At 36.6% G+C, this 23,566-nt stretch overlaps 1 protein-coding gene across 7 annotated transcripts in view; it reads left to right on the top strand.

Moving 5' to 3' along the window:
• Positions 1–23,566, top strand: part of EPB41L3 (erythrocyte membrane protein band 4.1 like 3) — a 213,412-nt gene that overhangs the window by 174,215 nt on the left and 15,631 nt on the right. For 4 of the 7 annotated variants that reach the window (XM_039845743.1, XM_039845733.1, XM_039845706.1 and 1 more), the window contains exons 9-13: positions 4,229–4,381; positions 7,839–7,936; positions 8,628–8,803; positions 11,855–12,075; positions 20,962–21,015. In XM_039845743.1, coding sequence (XP_039701677.1) covers positions 4,229–4,381; positions 7,839–7,936; positions 8,628–8,803; positions 11,855–12,075; positions 20,962–21,015 — 702 coding nt within the window. Of the gene's footprint in view, positions 1–4,228; positions 4,382–7,838; positions 7,937–8,627; positions 8,804–11,854; positions 12,076–15,440; positions 16,005–20,961; positions 21,016–23,473; positions 23,510–23,566 lie in introns of all 7 variants that reach the window. The other 3 variants (XM_039845753.1, XM_039845723.1, XM_039845760.1) reach the window with 2 other exon arrangements.

Below are 23,566 nucleotides of genomic sequence, written 5' to 3'. Positions count from 1 at the left end.
TTATTATTTTTTTGGAGGTGACTTAAGCAATAAAAATTAATTTTCTCACAGTTTTGGAGGCTGGAAGTTTAGGATATAAAACTGTTATTTTAAAATTCAGCTAAATTAACTACCCAAGCTAAGGACTGCCTGGTTGCTTGGTAAATTGTGAAACGTTAAAGCTGTAGCTTGGCTGTGGTGTCTGGGGAGGAAAAAAAATGGGATTGGACTGTAGGAGGGTAAAGGTTGTAAGGATGCTCAGAGCCGCTTTTACTCCATGTCATACTTTTTCCTAGAATCTCCTTATTTTTTAGCAGTGAGAAAATGAGTATATGGACTATTAGTCTGTTATTTGAACAGCTATGAAAAAAATCCTGTGGAAGCACAGGCAAGCTTTTATGAAAACTGTTATCATCGAAACATGAAATTTGTTAAGATCTTAGGGATGGATGCCGGTACTTCAGCGTCATTAATAAAGATCAGTATTTGAAGTTCAGGGGCAGTTTCTTCTGATATGGCGTGACAAGATAACATCATTCTGGTTATGGGAATGTGCCTTTACTTACTGATACACAGGGTAGTCACCAATTTCATGGTCTGGAACTCACAAGAACATGCAGTTAAAGGCTTCCAGGCAAGCGAGTATCGTATACAATCAAGTTTGGGACTAAGAAATAGAGTTTCACCTGGCTCTGTTCAAACAAACATTCCAACAACCCCGAGGACCTGTGGGAAGGAAATCTGTGATCCATAGGTTTGGTCGATGCTGCATGTGGAGATGCTCCCTGGTTGGCGTGTGGGAGCAGACTAATCCACAGTGAGTTTGGATGAGAAAATAGTGGCTGTCAAATAAATGCAGATTTGATTGGTTATGTCTGTAGATCATTTTGTACATCACACAGGATGTACACTTCCAAGGCCTGAAGCCCTGAGCACTAACGAGCAAAATCTCAGATTTGGCTGGGGCTTAGCCCAGGGATGTGCTGGTGTATTAATGCCAAGCTCTTTGACATTTGTGTGTAATTAGAACAGCAGGTGTAGCTCTATTTACTTGCCAGTTCATTATTATTTTTTTTTTCACTTATTTTGCAGTCAGAGAACAAAGGTGTTTCATATTTTCTGCCAGGTATAAGGCAGGATGAGGATTTAAAATGAAAATAAGACTGCTTTTCTGTAGTTTATCCTTAGGTGACTAAAAGATAAGAAGGAAATGAAGATAGCCTGAAAACTTGAGTGAATCGAAAAGTATTTTTGAATTACACATGGTGATTCACTTAATGCCCGGGGAAAATAAATAAATAAAAGATTAGGGCATGCATTTAGGGAAGTGCAACTCAGGATATATCAGTGTTCTCATCAGTAAAAATAAAATCACTTAACATTGCTATAGCTACTGAATTAAAATAGATAGCTGCAATAATATGATTTGAAATTATGCCAATTAAAAAAGAAAGACTTAAGGAAGTGCAAATGCCACCCGTTATAGGATTTCATCTGAATATTAAGTATAATAAATGATTCAGTTATGGATCCCATTTTCTCATGCAGCCACACTTCATCATTTCCGTAACAGGAAATTTACTGAATTAAATTAGAGCTCATTTCCGGTTGTAAGTGAGATGCCTTTCTTCTATTGATAGTATGAAAGGCTATGAGCTTTAGGACCCATTTAGAAATTCTGAATTGCAATATTGAACTTCACAGCTCTGTATAAAGAATAAATAACTATATTAGATGAAAGTCCCTTGTTTTGGAAAATCTATTTTAAATGCTCTGATTTTTTTCTTAAGAAGGCTGTCTCTGCTTGTTTGTCATCTTATGTCAGTCTGTGTAAGCTCTGTGAGAGTCCTTTATTTCATGTAATATTCTAAAATGTAGCTATAAATTCGTATTGGATATCCCATGGACCAAGTGATAATGAAGGATGACAGAGTTTGAACAGTGATTTTAAATTAAGGGGTAGTGTGCTTATCTATATTAATTATGAAAGACTGAGATCATCCAGGCTTTCTTCAGTACTCCCTGCTAAAGGAAGCATTAGATGTGTTCATTAATAAGGAAACACATGTCCCCAAGAAAGACTGATGTTATAGTTTTCAATATAAAAATTATATTAACCTAACTTTAATACTATGGGCTGTGGCCAAATACTTGATATTCAGAGTATTTTGTTGTTGTCGTTACTGCATGATTAATGAAATGTTCAACAAGCATGTAATGACTTAATACATGCTAGATGGGCACTGTGTTGAACATGCAGTTACCAAGATTAAACAAAACTCCTGCTATCCACCAGCTTACAGTCTCAAAGAGAAGGAAGATGGGTGGGAATTAATTGCAGGACCATTTGCTTACAGTATGCTAGAAATAACAATGGTATTGGGACACAGAGAAGTGCATGTTGGAAGGGACAAGGAGAGAGGAGGGAGCAAAGGAGTGTTCCTGCTCTACCCCATCAAGGGATTCTGTTTTCTTATGATCGAAAGATACCAATGGGTGATTTAAAAACAGATAAAATAATGAAAAATGTTTTTAAATGTCCTTTCCCTCTTTAGGTCATACGCATATTTCCTAAACTTATGTTCTTTAGCAAAAAGAAAGTGAATCAAAGAGCAGTTATTCAAACGGCTCTCCCTCATGCCTGCATTTCTGTTCATGGCGTGAGATGGTCCCCTCTGAGCAGTAGTGTGAGCAAATTGGCTGGTTCTAAAGGATCAATAATGCCAGCTACTTGTCAGCATCAGGTTATAGCTTTTAAATTGCTCTTTCAAATTAAAGCCCTTGATAAGTTGTGGGCAGTTTCTTATCTTTGAGTTCTCAAATATTATTATGTTGTAATGTCCAGACGTCAAGTATTTCTACTCCTGTAATTTCATATCTAATGGACTGATACGGTTCCAAAGTAAAATATTTCATTTTAAATCAATTAGATTGTATTTGTAAACTTATATTTTCCAGAAATGGACCAAAATATTTATTTTTGACTCTGGAAATGTTCATCTTGAGCCTTGCACTAACAGGATTTAGGAAGTAAATTCCCACAACATGGATGAGTCAGAATCTCTTTTTTGGATTCTGCCATTTCTCCCTCCCCTCTTTGCTGGTGCTGCAGAGTGACTCAAAGCTAGGGACAGCCCTGCTGATGAGTGTGACAAAAGAGCTCAGCTTTGCCCACATGCCCTCTGCTTCCAACAGTCAGTGAGACACAGGGGTGGACACTACATTTCACACAGAGTCCTGCCTCGGTCTTTTATTTTTACCCCACTCAAGGCCATCACAATGTTAATTTTACCCTGCTTTCACCTGATGCAACATTTAGGGGGCATAGATTATACATGGGACATCTCCTGAACTTTATGTAACATTTCTGATAACCTCCAGGACCTCTGGGCATAACACATTCCTACGAAATGACCTAAATATGAAATGCTCAAATAGCAAAGGAAATTGCAAATGTAGCATGATTCAACTTTTGTCATAAAAGACCAAACTATACACATATGTAAAATGTAAAATGTATCTGTATTTATATAGGTGAATCACTGTTATTGTTAAGTATGATTACCGTTGGGCAGTATGGATGTTTTGAGGGCCTATTGGGCAAGTACAGTTCATACTTTAAAAAAACTATTTGTATTTAAATTATACTCCAACAATAACAACAAAATAAAGATAGAGGCTTTTTTAAAGGAAAGGAACAAACTCTGAAACACTCCTAAGAAAGACAGTGCCCCTCTGTTAATATCCATATCATTTAAGAGTGCTGCCTCTGTGACCAGGCTGCCCACATTCAACTGGGACAGATAGGTAACCTCTCTATGCCTCAGTTTCCTCATCTATAAAATGGGAATAATAATAGCAACTACCTCAAAATACCCTAGTGAAGATTAAGAGAGTTAATAAGCAGTGCTTGGCACTCAATAAGTGAGAGCTGCAGCTATTACTGTTACTGTTATTAACATACTTTCATCTGGTTGGCCTTCTCTGTGTGCAGTATTTATGTGGTAAGTCTTAAAATACCCGGGTAAGCAAATTTTACGCTAGCAAATCTCCATAGTGATAAATATCTTCATTAAAAGGCCATTATTTAGTGGTAATGTTTAAAAAATGGCTGCAGTGTTTTTCACTTTTAAATTAGAGCTGCAAGTAGTCAATTATAGGTTCTGTCATGGAGGCTTAAGTGTTATCCCCAGCTGTAAGTGGAAATAAGTGAAATATTGATACACTGCTTCTTGCTGCTATTTTCCAGGATTCTGAAGGAGTAGAAATTATGTTAGGAGTTTGTGCAAGTGGTCTGTTGATATATCGTGACCGACTGAGGATAAACAGATTTGCCTGGCCTAAGGTTCTAAAAATTTCTTATAAACGGAACAACTTTTACATTAAGATCCGCCCGGGAGAGGTAAGTAGACCCAACTTTGCACGTACGTTAGGAAGAAAGGTGCCTAATGGCAAACAAAAATTTAAACTTCCTGCTGACAAGTTCTCAACATTGCAGGACATACAGTGAGTTAGGTCTTAATGCCTAAGAGAGTTTATTAAAGTTTTGTCTAATAAACAATAATTAACAAAATGTTCATTTTTATTATTTTATTGCCATTTTTCCCACTGCATACATTAATCGAAAGGGTTATTTTTATATATTTTAATGTAAAATACAGATTCATGAATAACGTTTAATATATTTTAAGCTGTGGTATGAAAGAATCTCTTAGTCTTAAAACCTGTTTGTGAATAAAGAATAGATTTCTTCCTATCTGTCCTGTTATGTCTCTCTGCTCTATCTGTCCTTTAAATCTAATAGCACCCTAAAATGAATAGCTTTGAGATAATGTGTATTAGAGTAAGAGATACCAGAAAGATTAGAATAAGGGATGCTGAATGTAAATTATGTAAATAATTTCCACAGCCTATTATAGTTCTACCTTTTTTTTTTTTTTCAAATTAGAGAGGCTAATGAAAGAGTCAAAATTGTTAACTAATCCTTATTTCTCGGACAAGAGCATCCATGATCAACTTAAATTTGTATCCTCCTTAATGGATTTTAGATACTAGGTAGTAAAAATCTGCTATTATCTGCTTAATAGATGATTAATAAATATCTTCATTTCTAATCAGTGTAGTTACTGTAATGGAGGCAAAGCTCTAAGATTGCAGCTCATTTATGTCTCAACATTTTCTGGCATGATATAGAATTATGTCCTGTCTTCAAAATCAATCTACCTACTGGTGGAAAATACAATTAAAATATGAGACTGTAAAGCAAGCGGTCACATTTAATATAAATGTAAAGTCATATTTGTCTCTTAAAACTGAAATAATCTATAAGCTTTTATGTATATACCTGAAATTGCAGTAATTTTAAAAATATTTCCTAAAGATTATATGTTAAACTTATAACTAATGTATATTCATTTGGAGTCATTAAACATTTATTGAGCATATATTTATTGCCAGGCACCACATTGGGCATTGGAAATAGAAAGATAAATATGACCTTGTTAAGGGACTTTCTGTTTAGCAGAGAAACAGACTTACACACTTAAAATTACAATGTTATAATACAGATGAGATAATATTCTATAGACATGGAATGAGCATAGTTGTGAGATGCCCAAAGGGAAAGTTGGAGAAATACATCAGGAGACAGTAATGAGCCATGGAAGGTTTTGAATTAGGACATGACACAACTTCATGAATATCTTGGAATGATGGATTTCTTAATGGCATTCAGCTACTTAGTAATATGATTTGATGAGACTTAAACTAGGGCAGAAGTTCTGGGAACAGAATGGAAGGAGCAAGTTTGAAAGAGACTTTAGAGGCAGAACAGTAGGTCTTAGAGACAGGATGGAAGAAGAATAAAAAGGGGAGAGAGTCCAGGATAATCAGAAGTTTTCAGCTTGCATCAGAGAAGCTGATGGAGATGATATTATTAGACAAGTGAGGAAAGCGGGGAGAATTAAAAACAAAAGATTGAAATTCCTTTGGAGAATTTTTTCAAGGGGCGATTCTTGCATAGTAAGAAATACAAGACTTGAACAGAGTCATCAACTTATACATTTTATTGAAGGCCTTAGGCATGGAATCAGTTACCCAAGGAACAAGAGAAGTTAAAAAAAAAAAGAGAGAGAGAGAGACCTTAAAACAAAAACGCTGGGCAGTACCACTTTTTGAGAGAGGGGTAGGCAGAAGAGGATCATAGAGAGATTAAGAATAGCCAGATTAAGAAAAGGAGAGTCAAAAACAGTCATGTTGACAAGGATGTGAGATTTAGGGGACCTGGTTAACCAGCAATGCCAAATGTTACAGAAAAGACACAGGGTAAAAACTAAGAAAAATGCATTGGAGTTGATAATCAGATTCTGCTGTGGCATTTAAGAGTTCAGGACCGTGTTAGGAGAACCTGGCAGGATGCAGTGAGGTAAGGAGTAAATTAGCTGAGTAGACGAGGCTTCTCTAGCAGCGAGAAGGTGAGGGGTCGGGCAGAAGCAGGCTCAAAGAAAGTTTCCTTCCCCTTTTTTACAGTCATAAGCTGAGAAGAATGAGTGAGAAGTTTTTGGTGGCAGAAGGCTCTGAAGAGGTTGAAAGAAATGAATACAAAGTATAGAGAGATAGATAAACATTTAAAAATGCTTAAAAGGAGGCCTCTGTCATCCTTGAGAGAATCTTCCTGGCTTCTTGCAACAGGAGCAAGTTGATTCTTTTAAAACTCCTGGCCTTAGCGTAGTACGTGGTACTTACTAGATACAGAATGAACACATGGAGGGTGGTTTAATTAAGATCTATAGTACTCTGGCTTGTCCATTGACTGGGTCTGTTCGACAGTAGTGATTTTTATGACTACCACTGTACACGCACATCCACAGCGAGTAAGAATTTGGGAATGACAGTTGCAGTTAAAGAAACCTGTGATATATTTCCCAAGCTCTCCCTGCTCGGTCCCTCTCAACAATCAAGAAATAGAGGTCGAGCATAAGTATACCTCATGTGCCTTGCAGAGGACCTCTCTCCTTGGTTCTTTGCCACATAAATTACTTTTGTTATCAATTATATCAGTAGTCAGGTAGTTTAGTGCTCTTTTGTGAAGCCTTTACTATTTAAGATGATTGCCCTCTGGTGGTCTGATTCATACTGTCTTCAGAAAATTAAAATAATGAATATCTGCAATAATAATATTGAAATATATTAGGAAATCAGATATTTCACCTTGAAAAATCAAATGGCTGAAGGAGTATCATCTGAACTGTACATGCTGAAAAATATGAAAATATGTTCTAATCTCTGATCTTGTATATAAACCAAGAATTGTTAGCATTTAACATGATAATCCATACTAGAATGCAGAAATAACATCAGCAATATATGATATCAAGTCATTAAATACCAAGGATATATGCATATTTCCAGACCCGATGTTAGGAGAAAATGTCATCCTAAGAATACTGTAAGCTATAAATCTTTCGTTCATTTCTGTACCTTCCAGTTGAAATCATAATGTCATGGAGAATCCATGATTATTAGGCTTAAAAACGAGATCAGGACAAATTGGTCTCTGGAAGGAATCCAGATATCCTTTTTTGCATTTAGTTTTCATAAGATCCATACCAGTACATAAAATATTTACTATATGCATAATGTGGCTGCCCATTCCTGCAGTATTTTAAGGAGATGGATATAAGGAGTTTTTTTCTCCCCTTTTTAACAAATGAATGTAGATAGCGCGAATTCTGCATATAACGATTTAGTGAGTAAAGAAAAATTTCTAGGTGGTATTATAATTTTGTAAATTATTTACTTTCCTGTTATTTCTGATTCCAAACTTGACTCTGCTCTTCAATATGTTTTTTTGAATTTAGTTTGAACAATTTGAAAGTACCATTGGCTTTAAGCTGCCAAACCATCGAGCTGCCAAGCGTTTATGGAAAGTATGCGTTGAACACCATACATTTTTCAGGTAAGTAGAGATCTTTTTTTTTTTTTCCCTAAGGAAGAATGAGAATGATCGGAATCACATACTGAAAATGGTTATTGGGAAGAATGTAGAAGAATATTTTTTCTGGTCCTTCAAGTTTGTTGTCAATAGATTTCTTGATAAAAAATCCTAAAGGACCTTCTGACTAAATTTGAAGAATTTTCCTTAACTTGTCTTATACTTATCTGCCCCCATCTCCCCTTTCTTTTTATCTTTAGTGTCTTTTTATTGTTATTGTAGTATGTCCAATCCACTCCTTACTATTTCAGTAATATCTCAATACCCTTGGACCCCTTTATGTGCAGACAGTACTAAGACCCTCAGATTTGTGTCCACACAATAACGATTTATCACTGTTCTCCTTCACTGCCATCACCTATTTAATTGCTCTTGGGTTTATAGTACCAGAGACTCTCCAGTTTCATGGGGTAGTAATTCTCGCTAGCCTAACCTGACCCATTTTGCTCATAGCCTCTCTGTAACATTGATAGTTGATATATACTGTGTGAATTGATTTTTTTCCTTATAAAATCAGATTTATTTAATTGCATATTGGGTGTTAATCCATTTGTTCACAAAGCACTTTACCTTTTAGAACAGAGTAAAAAGTTAGATTTCTTAATATTTGACTTAATAGTCTTTCTATTAAGTGTTTTTCCTTTAATACCTTTAGACTGTTGTTACCAGAAGCACCTCCAAAGAAATTCCTCACCTTGGGTTCCAAGTTTCGTTATAGTGGCAGAACGCAAGCCCAAACAAGAAGAGCCAGTGCTTTGATAGATCGCCCAGCCCCATACTTTGAACGCTCGTCCAGCAAACGTTATACCATGTCTCGCAGCTTAGATGGAGGTAGGCTTCACTTACTGGCCTTTAATAATCTCTGGTGGCTCCCCAATAGGATGAAACTATCATGAGCGTTTTATAAAGATCTTCTTGGATAGTATGCAATGAAAAACCTTGTCGGCCTATGACTAAATGGCAGATTTTAACCCCACACCCTCAAAAGTACCTTTGTGAGTCTAATGTCTTTTATTGTAGATTTATATGAAATTACATAAAAGAATGGGTACTTAGGGAATGAAGAGCATAGCCTTTATAAGCTGGTATCTTGAATTTGGAGAAAGATGCTCCCGTTCTATGTATAGTAGTTAAATGCTCTGTAAGTAATTTGGTTCCCTTGCCAGCAGATCTTAAGTGATTGTCAGATTTGTCTTAGATGACTTGTTTCAGAAAAAAAACTGTAAGTAAAATTTATCTGTTTCTAAAAAAACTTTATGAATAAAATGTGACTCTTATCAGTCAATGAATAATAGCTGATGGAAAGGATGGCATTTAAATAACAGAGCAAAGGACTCTAAGTTAAATCTTCGTGGTTAGTATTAATTATACACCAGATGGACTGGGAGAGCATTGCTATGTAAATGTTCTCTGCTGTTAAGTCAAATGTGTAAGTAAAACAGGAAGAGAATCACTTAAATAACATGTTTAAGAAATGGCGTAATCATGAGTTTTCAGCAGGTTTTGTTTTGTGTGACAGTTTTGTATTGTATCTATAGTTACATGCACATGTGCCTTCTGCTACAAGTCACGACAGCTATAGTAATACTTAAGTAAGGAAGCAGGCCATGGCCAGACCTCTGTCTTCTAATTCAGAGCACCTAGAGATTAGTTGTTTGATGGAAGACCTGTCTGGTGCACATAAAGAGTTAGAAGTTTCTAGTATGTACTTGTGATTTTAATAATAAGCAAAAACATAAACAAAAATAAGTAACAGTTACAAGTATCTGAGATTACCATCCTCCTTACCTTTTTTGCCACCACTTGCCATGGTCTCAGTTCTCCCTTTCTCTCACCATACTCCAGAGTGGTTGGTGGCTCAATATACTCCCTGAATCTTTTGCTTAAAATAATCGTGTTTTTCTAATGGAAGACGTTATACACAGTTTATAGAAGAAGCAAACATTGTATTTTTAGTGCTCTATTATGTATGTTACTAGTGAAGTAGAAAGAACACATACCTGGTGTAGATAAATCCAAGCTGAAGTCCAGGCCCTTTAGCTATGAAGTAGTTGGTGAATTATATTAACTCCCACTGTCTGGGTTTTAGTCATCATCCATAAAATGGGAGTAAGGTCACCCCGATAGGGTTGTCGCAATGACTGAATAAGACATATGTCAAAGCACTCTCGTTATAGGTGTAATCATGATTATCTCAATAATTATATTGATAATTATCCTTATAGGCTTTTGTCAGCCGACCCAGGAAGCTGTTACCATTCTCTGTCTTCTAAGAGTTTCCTGTTTTCAGAATATCTACCTTAGAGCCAAACTTTTGTCATAAAATGTTTTTAGGACTGTTTTGAGGTGAATTAAGATATTGACATATCTGTGTTCACATTGAAGCTTTTCTTCTGGCGTTGTCTCATTCTTCTTTCTCCTTCAGAGAATCTGTAAACTGTGTAGTCACTAAGTCAGTGTTGGAGGATCTTTTGTAGAATCACTCCTTTTTCCCTGAATACTATCTACATTATTCAGTGATGTGTACCCAAGGGAACACATTTATCGTGAATGTTGTTTTCCTTATGGCCTTTTGTATAATAATGATTGCTGAGAAGACAGAAGACAATCGTGAAATAAATGTACTAATATCATGCTGTCTCTTCCTCCCTGCCCAAAAGTGATGTTAGTATGTGTTGTCTCTCACTCTTTGGGGTCCTGATAATTCTAGTATGTTTTCTGTGCTGCTGACCTGGGGGTTCTGGCTGCATGTTGGAATATAAACTGCTTTCTGCAAGGTTGCTTCTTATCTAGAACAGCCTAACTGGCCCATTAGGAAACCGTGTTTCATGTGAGCTTTTTCATCAGAATAACCACATATAAAATATCTTAGTGAAGGTATTTTAGTGAAATGGTTTACTATTAAAAAGATTTTAGGATCTTTTCTTACATTTATGTTTTAAAATTCCTAAAACATGAACACAGATTATATTTTGCCCATGATTAGCTACTGTGAATTGGAAAAGCAGCAGTTTTCAGTTTCAATAAATATTATGATACCTAAAACCCAAAATAACGAGTACTGAATTTTAAAAAGTTCACTGAATCAGGTATCTCTTTCACTAAGACATTTTAGCTGTGATGAAAGGCTCTATCTTGTATCTCTTACGTTTGCATGCTTTGCCTTTGCATGAATTTCATTAGCAATGTTTGTCTTGTTTTCCCAAAATATTAGCGATGAATGAATACATGCATATCATGGTAGATATGTATGCATATCTTTTTAAAGTGCAGTAGAAATTAAAACATTTCTGCACTTTAGTTGAATGGAGTTGCCATCTGAATTTTATATAATCTCTGCTAAGATGGTTAATTTTCACTGTTACCCATGTGGTTTTCACATTGTAGATTTTTCAACCATTATTAATAATAATAATTAAAAAAACATTTCAGTGCTCCTTGGAGAATGGCACTTCTAAAAATACATTCGAAGTCAAATGTAGTATATCAGTTGTCTACTGAAAATACTTGTAGTTGTAGAACTTGCCACTAAGTGTCTAGTGCCGATGCCCAGCCAGTTACTTTGTGGGGTAACAGGCTCAGTGGCAGCTCAGCCTCCCTGACACACATCCTCACCATAGATCCTGAGAATGGATGAAAATTATTCTAGTGGCTTCATGAGATGAGCATTTAAATCCTTTTAAAAAGCTAATGTAGTTGAGATAGAAAGTGGGTTTATGATAGCCTTTAGATGAAGGTACCTGCAGCACTGACTTGTCTTTTGAAGACAAATGGTATTTCGTGGGGGTACTTTTTTTTGTAATGGGACAGTTGGTGGTGTGTTTATCAGTCTTCTGGCTTAACTATTTCAGACTTTATTTCTTCAATTGTATTTGCTTTTAGCGTCAGTGAATGAAAACCATGAAATATACATGAAGGATTCTGTGTCTGCTGCAGAGGTTGGTACTGGCCAGTACGCCACAACAAAGGGCATCTCTCAGACCAACTTGATCACTACTGTGACGCCAGAGAAAAAGGCTGAGGAAGAGCGTGATGAGGAAGAGGACAGACGAAAAAAGGCAGAGGAAGCAACGCCTGTTGCAGCAATACGGCACGAGGGAAAGGTATATCTCCCAGGCTGCCTCCTAGAGCTTGCTCAGACTTTTGAGAACTACTAACTAATACTAAGGATATAAGCCAGCAATGTGTTTAGACTTAAGCTAATTCATATTTCAGCATTAGTCACATTCATATTGTCAAATTTTAAATTATTTCCTTTGTCAACATTTTTCCTCTGAAAGATTCCTTTTTAACTTCTTGAGCATTTTTATTTTAACAACTGACATGCTATGTAAGACTTTCAAAAGCTGTCCTGTCTGTATTTCTTAAAAGTACGTTTAATGACATATTACACTTTTCTGTTTGGGCTCACACTTCAGAACTGTCACTAAAGCTATTTTCTTGATTTCTGGCCCCATTCTCCTACTCGAGTACTGTATATTTTTCTAGATATACAGTAGGATTACATTGCATTCTTCTGATTGTAAGTAACTGAGTGATTATAGTCTGTGTATTTATACACTGTTTCCTCTCTTGGTCTTATGATTATAATCTAATCATCAAAGTAGCAAGTGGACATGTTTTAGAAAATGATATTAAGGCAGAAGTTTGCCAGGTAAGACGGAAAGTGAATTTGGCAGCTATTTCTCTAAGGTGTTTTTTTCCCCATTAAATTTGCAACTTCATTTCACACAAAATTCCATTTATTTTTAAATTTCACATGATTTCTGGAGATCCAGAACTATAAAGCCACTTTTTAGAAAAGTAAAAGTTTAAAAATACACAACCTACTTCTAGTGAGGGGTTTTGTATGTAGCAGAGCAGCTCCCTAAAAGTCAGAAAACACACTGAGAGGTTTATACATAATAATAATGGAAAAACAGTGGGTCCTACGATGCACACAGTGCAGAGTGAAAGAAAATAGCAGAATAAAAATGCTATATACTTTACAGGCTATACTAAAACTTGCATAAATTTGATTCAAAATGTTCTTTTGCACATGGGCTCTTTAAATATAGACTTATGTGACAGGTACCCACCACCTGGGAGACTATTGAAAACTGTTCCTTTTGACACGAATTTAACAATGAAAGCTAAATGTGTAGATGAAGAAACTTATTGTTGTTGTAGTTACATTGGGATATTCCAAATGACCCAGTCCATCATTTTTTTAAGATAAAATTATTTGCCAAACAGGATAGGAAATGACAGCAAGAATATTTGTATCACTGGTGCTCTTAAAATGTGCTTTGTTCTGAATTTTGTTTTTACACGGTTTCAGTTAAGTCAAGGAAGGTTTTAAATAGGACATGAAAAGAAAATAATATAGCTGAACAGCAAATGTGTTCCATGATTTCTTGAAATCACACATGCCAACATACGATTCTCATGGATGAATAAATATCATTAAGTGGCACATAAAACTAAATGACTTTTAGTTTGTTCCAAGGCAGTCTCACTTTATTTGATTTTAAAAGATCAGCAAGTTGTTTATGTAGCATGTAGCATGAAAGGATTGTTACTCAGTGCCATTTATGCCATGGAAAAATAAAAAGACAAAGAAGATTGGGACTCTTACAATCTGAGTCGCTGAGAAGCCAGCACTTTAACCCAAAAGTGCTTCAAAAGGGTTGTGGCTGAGACCAAGTGCTAAAGTAGGTCGATGGCTTTCTTCATTTTCCACAGTGCAAAGATGTCTTTTAAAAACCTTATTAATGTGCAGCATGGACGATTAAACCTTAATTTTATTCTCCATCTTCAAAATGAAATGTAGAGGGCACTCATTTTTTAAACAAAATAAAAATGTGTTACTGAAAATTGTCATTAGAATTAGATAACTGGTCCCCTACTCCTTAGAGAGAAGACGTATTTCCCAGCAATGATCACCTCAGTGACAGGGCGGCCTTCTGCCACTACGGGAACAATTGTCTGCATGCAGAAGTCAGCTTGTAACTTCTGTATTATTCGCAGTTGAATGAGATTTGTGCAGAGCCTGGTTTAAAACACAGTGTTTAACGTCACATGTGAGTATTAGGAAAAGACATACTTATCTAATACTAAGGATACTTCTAAATTCAGATGTATCCATGATATAATTTTATTTGTGCATTTTCTGACACTTTGTCTATAGTTACCAAGTCAGGATGGGATAACCTCCACAAATTTCCATGCTATCAGATCACTAGGCAAAACACAAATATGTATACACACACATACACGCACACATACACACACCATACACAGTGTCACAGAAACTAGCAAAAGTCTAATTATGTTTAGGTTGCATGAGACCTCATCATCTTGAGTTCCCTGGGCAGTAGCAGCTTCATTGCTATGCACACATCTTGTTTGGGGCTTGCTTGCTTTTCTTCTTCCCCTCCTTGCTCACCAGCCCTCTGTCACCTGCAGAGGAAACCGGCCGTGGTCATTGAGACTGTCAGGGCCAGAGAGAATTTAAAGAGCCTCACTTTCCCTGCAGAAGCCTGAGCTCATTAGGGAGCACATTTGTGGGAATAGCTGCCTTTATCATTCTCTTAAGAACCCAAACCCCAGGAGGGTTAAACATACCATTTATCTGCTTTAAAAACAAAAACAAAAACAAAAACAAAAACTCAGAAGGCTGGAAAATTGTATCTTTCTATTATTTATGGACCACAAGTAATACAAAGTAAATATTTATAAACCATATTATAAGAAAACACATTCTTTTTGCTAGTTATCTTGTTGAAACCACTGATTGGAGTTTAGGCTTCTTTTAGATCATGGAAAAATAAGCCAATATAAGAATTTCAAAGGAACCTCGATTTTTTTGTGGAGAGTGAGACTTTCTAAAATGCTAATTGTTAAGTTCCTCAATTGAAACTGCTTATCAGATAGGAGTGGGGCCAGAAACTTCTTAATTCGAAAACCTACCTGTTTCGAATGTAATTAACTAACCAAGGAAAGGTAATGCTAGAGATTAAATAATCAAAATTTGGATTCGATTTAATTTTTAATCCAACTGAATGATAGTAACAGATCTGTTAGCTGAAGATCAGGAAAAGTTATTGAAAGTCTTAATTGTAAGTTACCAGCATTATGTTTGCTCTCAAAACCCTAAAACTTTCTAGAGCTGTTGATCTAAACAAAAATTTTGGATCATGTGAAACATGTAGAGTTTGAAACTGCCCGTAAATATCTTCTGTTTTGAATTTTTTAAAAAGCTCACCCGAGATTTGATGGTCTTTTTGGTGGGAAAATGGTAGCCAGTTGTGGCAGTGTTGGCATGCAGCTTGAGTACTTTAAAATTCATTAACAACCCTAGTCTAAAATTCTTGTTTTACAATTTTATATTGATACACATAAGAAAATTAACTAATTGCAGTTTTCTTTTTGTCCTTTTGCATCTCTGTTTGCTGCTTTCTGTCTCTCCCTGTCTCTTTCATATCAGTCACCTGGGCTTGGCACTGACTCATGTCCCCTTTCCCCCCCATCAGACCATTGTCCCCCTGCATCTCCCACAGAGCTCCGTAGGAGGTGTAAGGAGAATGACCACCAACCTCCAGGCCTCGAGCCATCTAAAGACACCGTGCATGTCCACGGAGAGCCCTCCGTGGACTCTGAGGGCAAAGGGAAGCCATATCTAGGGGACCAAGATGTAGCTTTTAGCTACAAACAGCAAACTGGCAAAGGGACCACCCTGTTCTCCTTCTCCTTGCAGCTCCCTGAGTCATTCCCTTCTCTTCTAGATGATGATGGGTACCTGTCTTTTCCCAACCTGTCTGAAACCAACCTCCTCCCCCAGAGCTTGCAGCATTATCTCCCCATTCGCTCCCCCTCCCTCGTGCCCTGTTTCCTCTTCATCTTTTTCTTTCTGCTCTCCGCCTCCTTCTCAGTGCCATATGCCCTCACTCTCTCCTTCCCTCTGGCTATGTGCCTCTGCTACCTGGAGCCCAAGGCGGCCTCCTTGAGTGCCTCACTAGACAATGACCCGAGTGACAGTTCAGAGGAAGAGGTGTGTACCTCGGCATAGAACACACTTCCCTGTCGTGGTCGGGGCTTCGGTCCGCAACAGTGTTAGACGGCTGCTGCGATAGTGGTCCTACTTTCAGAGCCTCATTTATTGTCTGTGCCAATCTGTGAAGAGGTTTTGTGTGTTGGGAAGTACAACCCAGCCCCAGGGTTAGGCACAATGCCATGTGGATGTAGCAGTCTGAGCCCAGCCTAGAATCATTCTGCTACCCACTAAATTACATGGGTGGTGAAGGACCCAGCCGGAAGTCAATTCTAAATAACCTGTTAGCCTTGCGAAAAACCAGGGTGTTAAGCTAAAGGTTTTGTTCAGTTACCATTTAACAAAGTAAATTGCACATGAGACAGATACATAACTTTCAACAAGATTTACGGAGTGTTAAACAAAACGTACAGCCGGTCCTCAAATAACATTGTTTTTGTTCAACATCTTTTCCTTATAGCATTGATAAGATGCTGTAGGAATTTAACTCTTGTTTACCTCATTTAGCCTATGTTAGATTGGTTTCGTTACATGTCGTTTCGTTTAAAGTCACAGAACCCCTCAACAACGTTAAGTGAGGACTTACTGTATCCTGATATCATGATAGATAAATGCTACTTGAGGTGAGGTGGGAGAGAACACTGCCATGAGGGGGAGGGGTGTCATTTTGTAGCTTTACAAAATTGTAGATGCCCCTTCTCCCTGGGGATCCTGAAACGTCCCTACTCCTGCCTTCTGTTACTGCCAGACTGTCGTCATTACTCACAGAGGTGAGCCAGATCCCACGGGTGTGTTAGGTTTAAGCAGTTTAAAATACTTGCATGACATCAGTCATTGGTAGGGCCAGAAAGAGGATCAGAAAGAACTGCCATAGAAATGATACCAGTTTTCAAACACAGTCAGGAAAAGACTCACTTAAGGTTTCTATACATTGTAAATATGGGCTGAAATTTCATCAATACTAGCTATGCCAATGCATACATTGGATGGATTCTCTCAAATCCATCATGAGCCAAAAACCCACACACATTTGAACAGTTTGGAAAGGCCAGGGAAGTTGGATACACCTTTGTGGCTCTCAGCTGGGCAGGTGTTTAGTGGGGAAAGGACTTAAGCCTTCAGCCTCCGTCTGTGAAGGCATGCCACCTGTATGTCTCCTCCTCTGAGACACTGGGTGAGTTGACGTTTTATTCAGCAGTTTTTCCTCTTAGTTGCTCTCCTGTCCCACCACTCCATAGCTGTGTAAACAGCCCAGCAGTTTTCCTTTGACAGACTTTAAATAGAGCACAGGGAAAAAGCACAGAAGCTGCCAACAGAGGCTCCTGGCTATCACCTACCCTGCTGACCACATCTCTCCCATGCTACTCCAGCTCTTCTGTTCCCACAGGGTTTTGTGGCAGGAGACAAGCCCAGTACTCCTAGCATTTAAAAAAAACAAAAAAACAAAAAAAAAACTTACAAAGTCAAAGTGACACTATTAAAAGGAAAGAAAGTCTTTTCAGTTCTATGCTTAACTAGAAATCATGTGAGCTGCACCTGTGAGTACATAGTATTGCAAGTGTGTAAGTACATTTAGTGGTATTATAACCATTTCTTTGCAGCCAAAGGAAAAAAATGGGAATGGTTTTGCAGATGTTTCAAATAAAAGTTAAAGCTTTTCAATTTGATATTGCAGAAGAGCCCTTTTCCAGGATCTTGAGTCATATATGACTTAGTGTATATATATATATATATATATAGTAAACTAGTTTTCTCTTAAAATATTTTCTATATACATAAAATATTTTAAGAGAAAACTAGTTTAAATCTTAGGCTTTAATAGCACTATTCCTCACAGTGGCAACATTATTAAATAATGTAGGGCTAGAACATACGACAGTTAAGAACACAATCTTATCTACAAAGGCTATTTATAATAATAGCTTGTTTCTAACCTGGACCTATATTTTTCCATTAGCAGTGGAGTTAAGTCATCAAGATAACAATGCAAAAAGATTGCCATTTTTTGCTTTTCTGAATTCTAAATAACTGAATGTATGTGTAGCAAACCACACAGATCTTGTGCCTAATCCAGGGTATACATCTTGTAATCAGTGCATGAGAATTAATGTTAAACTTGGGCATGTCTGCATTACATTGGCAAAACAAATCACAGCAGTACTCATTGCAAGCCAGTGACCACGGGACTGGAGCTTCCCAGTACATGACTCTCCTTGTTATTGCAAACCTCTCGGACCGTGAACCAGCTCTGGTCATGGCAGCCTTCTCAGCTGTCCGCTGTAGCCTCGGTCAGCCATGGCAGCTCTCCTGACACAAGCCTCCATATTTGGCCATCTGTTCAATGTCATCTCTTAACGCCAAGTGTTAAGAACTGTGCACTCTAGTTCAGGCTGAGCTAGAGAACTCATATGTAGGTCATTCAGTTAAAAAAATATAGTCATTTGTTTACATGGCCTGTTTCATTCTCTTGGCCTCAAGCACTTTGGCAGCTAAACTGGACGACTTCATAACATACAGATCAGCTCTGTGACTTTGGTTTTGCAAAAGCATTAATAACCATAATTCTTTTTAAATATTTTATCATCACCGCTTACATTTTTCACATATTGTGGTGGCTTAATGAGTTTCAGCCTTTCTCAGGAGTGAACCCCAATGTAGAAAGGCTTAATCAGTTCCAACTATAGAGCTGTTGACCAATGATATTTTTTCTTTTGTACTTTCAGAATGGTCAAATAAGAAGGGGCAGAATATCAAATTACCTGTGAGATGAATTTAGTTCACCATACCATAGAATGTAATTATATGTGAATTTCTGAGGAATTTTTATGATGCAAAAAAAAAAAAGATGGATTCACATTTGGAGGAAAAACTTGATAACTTGATTTTAACATTTTAAATTGTGTTAACATAGTATTACGTGATAATTAATGATGTGCTATACATTTTCCAGTTTTGTTTAGTCATATTATATAAATGACAATTGCTGTCCAAGCTGCTTTATTCAGCCTTTACTACCCTATTTATTAACTATTTATTGACCAGGAACTATGTTTTTGAATGTCTGACTGACTAGATGCTAAGTAGGAATTTGAAGGAGTTTAGATAGGGCCTAAGCTATTTGTGTGGTAGGAAAAATGAGTAGTTATAATTATGTAACATATTACTATCAGTATATTACAATTATCAGAGTTATTTTTAGCTCTGTGTGTGTCAGACATTGTATAAAGCATTTAGTATCCATTACCTCATTGGTTAGGGCTATTTTCCCCACTTTACCTGGAGGAAATTGGGATTAAAATACAAAACAAGCCCAGTGTGTCACAAATTTGTAGCAAAGATTTGAGCTCATGTCATTTTGACATCAGACTCCTCATTCTTCACTACAACTGTAATCTAAAACTAAGATGCTTGGAAAATTACCGATGTAAATTTTAAAGCCATAGAGAAATAATCTGTATAGGAGGAGAAATGCTTTCAAGAACTTTTGAAATCTTTAACACGACTAGTTAGCACACTGAGCACAGTCATTCTTATTTGTTCTTGAAAGCCTAAGATATTGAGTTATTCTGGACATTTGAACAATATCCTGTCTCTTCTTAATTCAGACTGGCCTTTCTTTTCCAACCTACTGAAAATTATTTTCCAGATAGACATGGTAGCAATTTGCCAAAATAGTGACCCCAGGCACACCATTGCATGAATTCCAACCCCTTTGCTTTTAGGAATATATAAAATGAAAGTTTGGGATAATGCCAGGAAATCAACCTAGCCAGAGTTACGTGAACATAAACAACACTGCCCTACTCTTCCCTTCTTGACATTTCTTGTTTTGGGGCGTGAGAGATCATTTTAAGAGGCAGATTCACAATCTTAGAGCCCCTGGTTTTGATGTTTGTTTTCTAAATATTAATCACACGTCTTGCTCAAGAGAATTTTAATAATGCTTAGTTGATATTTGTGGAAGGAAAGTCAGTTAATATCATATGAGTATTTAGATGTCCCAATTTCCGTGGCTATGGCTCTACTCTCCTCCAGAGAAAATATTTTTTGTTTTAAATCATAAACCTTTGAAATACATTAAAAACCAGTCCTGAAATTACTATTATAATTCTCCCCTGAACACCTAGACTCTGTCAAATGCTGTGCTTTGTTTTATTTGTTTCTAAGTAGATGTCTCTCTCTTTCTCTCTTTTTTTAAATAGTTATTATTTGCTTCATTTGAATGGGTTTCTTTTGGAACAAGATGCTTAAATATATACTTTGATGTACCTCTTCATATTGGAGGGTGGGGCAAAATGAACACATTATATAGTCTTAAAAAATAGTTAGCAATGCTACTTGAAAATTGAGTTACATTTTTCATATATAAAACATATGCCTGTGAGTCACTGGCATGTGCTTTTTATAATTAATAGGTAATGCAGACAGCCTGATGGTCATAAATGAATGTAAATGATCAAAATGTTATAAATGAGGGGCTGAAAGTCCAGTGACTGTTATAGTAGCTTTTTATTTAAATTTACATTTTAATTTACCTTTCAAATGTGTGAACTATTACTAGAATAAGAAACATATATAAACATTGATTTTTTTTTTTTTTGCATTAAACATTTTTAGAAGATCTTCCAGGGTCTTAGTTAAAAGGGGGGGAAAGAAAGACAAATTGGTTTTCCCGAGACATGAAACCAGACGGGTCAGCTCGGCTAATGCAGTTCCTGTGGTTCCCGCAGGCTGTGTGCGCCTCTGGTCTTCCTCTGAGTGGCTCTGCTGATGAAACTTAGCTCTGGCCTTTCTTTTGCTTTTGCTTGAACCTGCATTCTTGTGGGAAGGTAGTATGATTCAGACCACAGAAAAAAAGAATGAGCTATTTGGCCCATGCCATAACCTATTTAACCAAATGGGTTTGTTTTCTATTTCTGCCTTCCTCCTGGAACCTGATCACATCTGTGATCAATAGACTGACAGCGAGCGCACGGATACTGCTGCTGATGGAGAGACCACCGCCACTGAGGTTGGTATAATAACTGAGGGTGGCTAGTAGTTACCTAATGAAAATGCTGTGTGTGTGTAGGAGTGGCGGGGGACTCTATATTGAAGAACTTTGCTTATTAGCTTTTAAAGTGGAGATAAATTCTAATTTTAACAGTGCGAATTAAATATATTCTATTGCCTAGAACAGGGGTTCTCAAACTCTGGCCTTCATCAGAATCTTCTGGAGGGCCCCATCTTCCTGTTCTCTTCAGAAGAATGTCTGGGGTGGGAATGGAGAATTTGCATTCCTAATGAGTTCCCAGGAGATGTTGACTGTCAATTTTAGGATCGTATTTGGCTAAACTGATACTTTTTTAAAAAAAGTGTTCACCTATCCCAAATGAGAGGCAGTTTTTGTATGCAAGCTGCGATGAGTGGAGAGGAGCATCATAACTAATTTAATTAGCTTATTGATTAGATACAGATATTTATTTAGCTCCCAAATGGTCAAATAATACTTGTTAAAATAGTAAGACTTCTCTTAACTTATTTTTGTAGGTTGGATATAGTATAAGTCACTCAAAAAATTGAATTCTCTAAGGAAGAAAAATTAACAAATAACTGTTAGTACTTTATTGAAAAAATGTGATCATATGGAAGAGTGATAGGAGAGAGACTATGCTATTATGTATCCTCTATTAAATCTAGGGTACATTAAATATGTGTGTACATGTGTGGCTTATATTGTTTTTCAGATCTTCTCTACCAATAACTAATTAAAATTTCTGTTAAAACAATATTTATCTATAGTAATGAAAGTCAATATATTTATTTCCTAAAATGCTGGCAATATTTGTTTTTTAACTTAGTGATAATTTTTACTTACACTTGTTTTTTACATAATAATAACAATATTTTCTAGTTGGGTATTTAGAAAGAACTAAAAATATTGAAAATATCTTCAGAAAAACATTTCAAAATGGAGTTTTAGGTTTCTGCCTTTGGAAATGCCAGGGTTCAGTCAAAATCATAATTTTTTAAGTTAAAAATAATATTGTAAAACTATTTTTCAGATTCCTTTAAGCAATCATATGTAAATTTATTAAAAGTTAATTTTCTATGCCACAATATAACAAATTACATCTTGATTTTATAAGAATTATTAGTTACATGTAGCTACATGTTAACGCATTTACTAAATTTCATTGTAATTCTAAGTGCTATAAATGAAAAATACTCTAATAATACTTTAAGTTTATATGGCAATTTAAAGTTTTGTTGTATAACATTTGAGGCATGCAAACAAGTACATGTAACATAGTAGGTTGTGAGGCTTAAAAATAAAATGAAGAGCTGTGAACTCACCTTACACTTATGAAATACCCTATTGCTAACATGGTGTTAGAGTTAGTTACCTGTGTGCTCACTAACACTTGGTAAACAGTTTCCTTTATTTTATTTCAGGAGCCAGAATAACAGTAGTTCAGAGTGAGGCATTCCGGGTAGACAGTCTTGTCCCCTTTGGCAGATAAGGAAACTGAGACCCAGAGAGACTGATTTGTTTATGGCCACTTGCTCAGGCATCTCCTCTCCTCGCCTGTAATTTTACTCTGGGCCTCCTCTGCAGCACAGGGCCATAAAACAGAGGTCCTGGGTCACAGTGCCTTAGGGAAGAAACGCAGCTTTACGACCGCATGCACATGTGGCTTGGCTTAGCTACCTAGTTTTTGGTACTCAGATAGCAGTCCAAGGATTAGACGGGTCCTTAAAATTCGAAAAGTAAAGATAACAAAGTGGCTTTTAGATGAATTCATTGTAATTTTTAAAACCTCAAAAATTATCCTGTCTGCATTTTTTAAAAATGAGGTTAATGTTGATGGTAGTTGATTTTTTTTTTTAATTTCCTTACTTGCTCCATATCTGCCTTCTCCCTTCCTAAATTGCTTAAGTGTATGGAGTTCAAGAAGTTCCACATTCCAAGAAATTTTTAAGTATGGGAACCTCTGTGTTAAATTCTTTGAGCTTTAGTTCTCTGGTCTACAAATCAGGGATAATAATAGCTAACCTCATAGGATTATTGTGAAGATTCATACATTACAAGGGAGGTCTCGCTATTGGGAAATCATAAACATTCTTATGAATTTTAATTTCAATGGGGCTCCTCACACTTCCTGAAACATTTCTAGTGTTTACTAAGGACAGCTCGCCAAGCCCTTGCTATCACCTCCCAAGCACATGTCTGCACTCATCACACTTGGAATTCTCCAGGATAAAGTGGGAAAGATTCACTGAGCAGGGACTCTTTTGCTCCTATATCCTTATTGTTTCATAATTTGTGTGTGAGAATGTTGTGGTTTGTGTTTAAGAATGAAACGGCATTTATATGCAAGAGCAAACTAGTCCCCCTTTGAGGAAGTTTGTATAGGCCATACTTCTTCAGTCTTAAGAGTCACTTGCATGGTAAGACTTTATTTCCCACTCTTTCTTGTTGCTGGCAGTCGGACCAGGAAGAAGATGCAGAGCTCAAGGCACAGGTAGAAAACTAAAAATAAAACAATAGTAAAACCTAGTGTGTGATAAGTCATTGTTCC

Source organism: Pteropus medius, unplaced genomic scaffold (assembly GCF_902729225.1).
Source record: "Pteropus medius unplaced genomic scaffold, Ma_sr-lr_union100, whole genome shotgun sequence".
Classification (NCBI taxonomy): Eukaryota; Metazoa; Chordata; class Mammalia; order Chiroptera; family Pteropodidae; genus Pteropus; species Pteropus medius.
The sequence above is the reverse complement of the archived record's forward strand: the minus strand, read 5'-3'. Positions and strand labels throughout refer to the sequence as shown.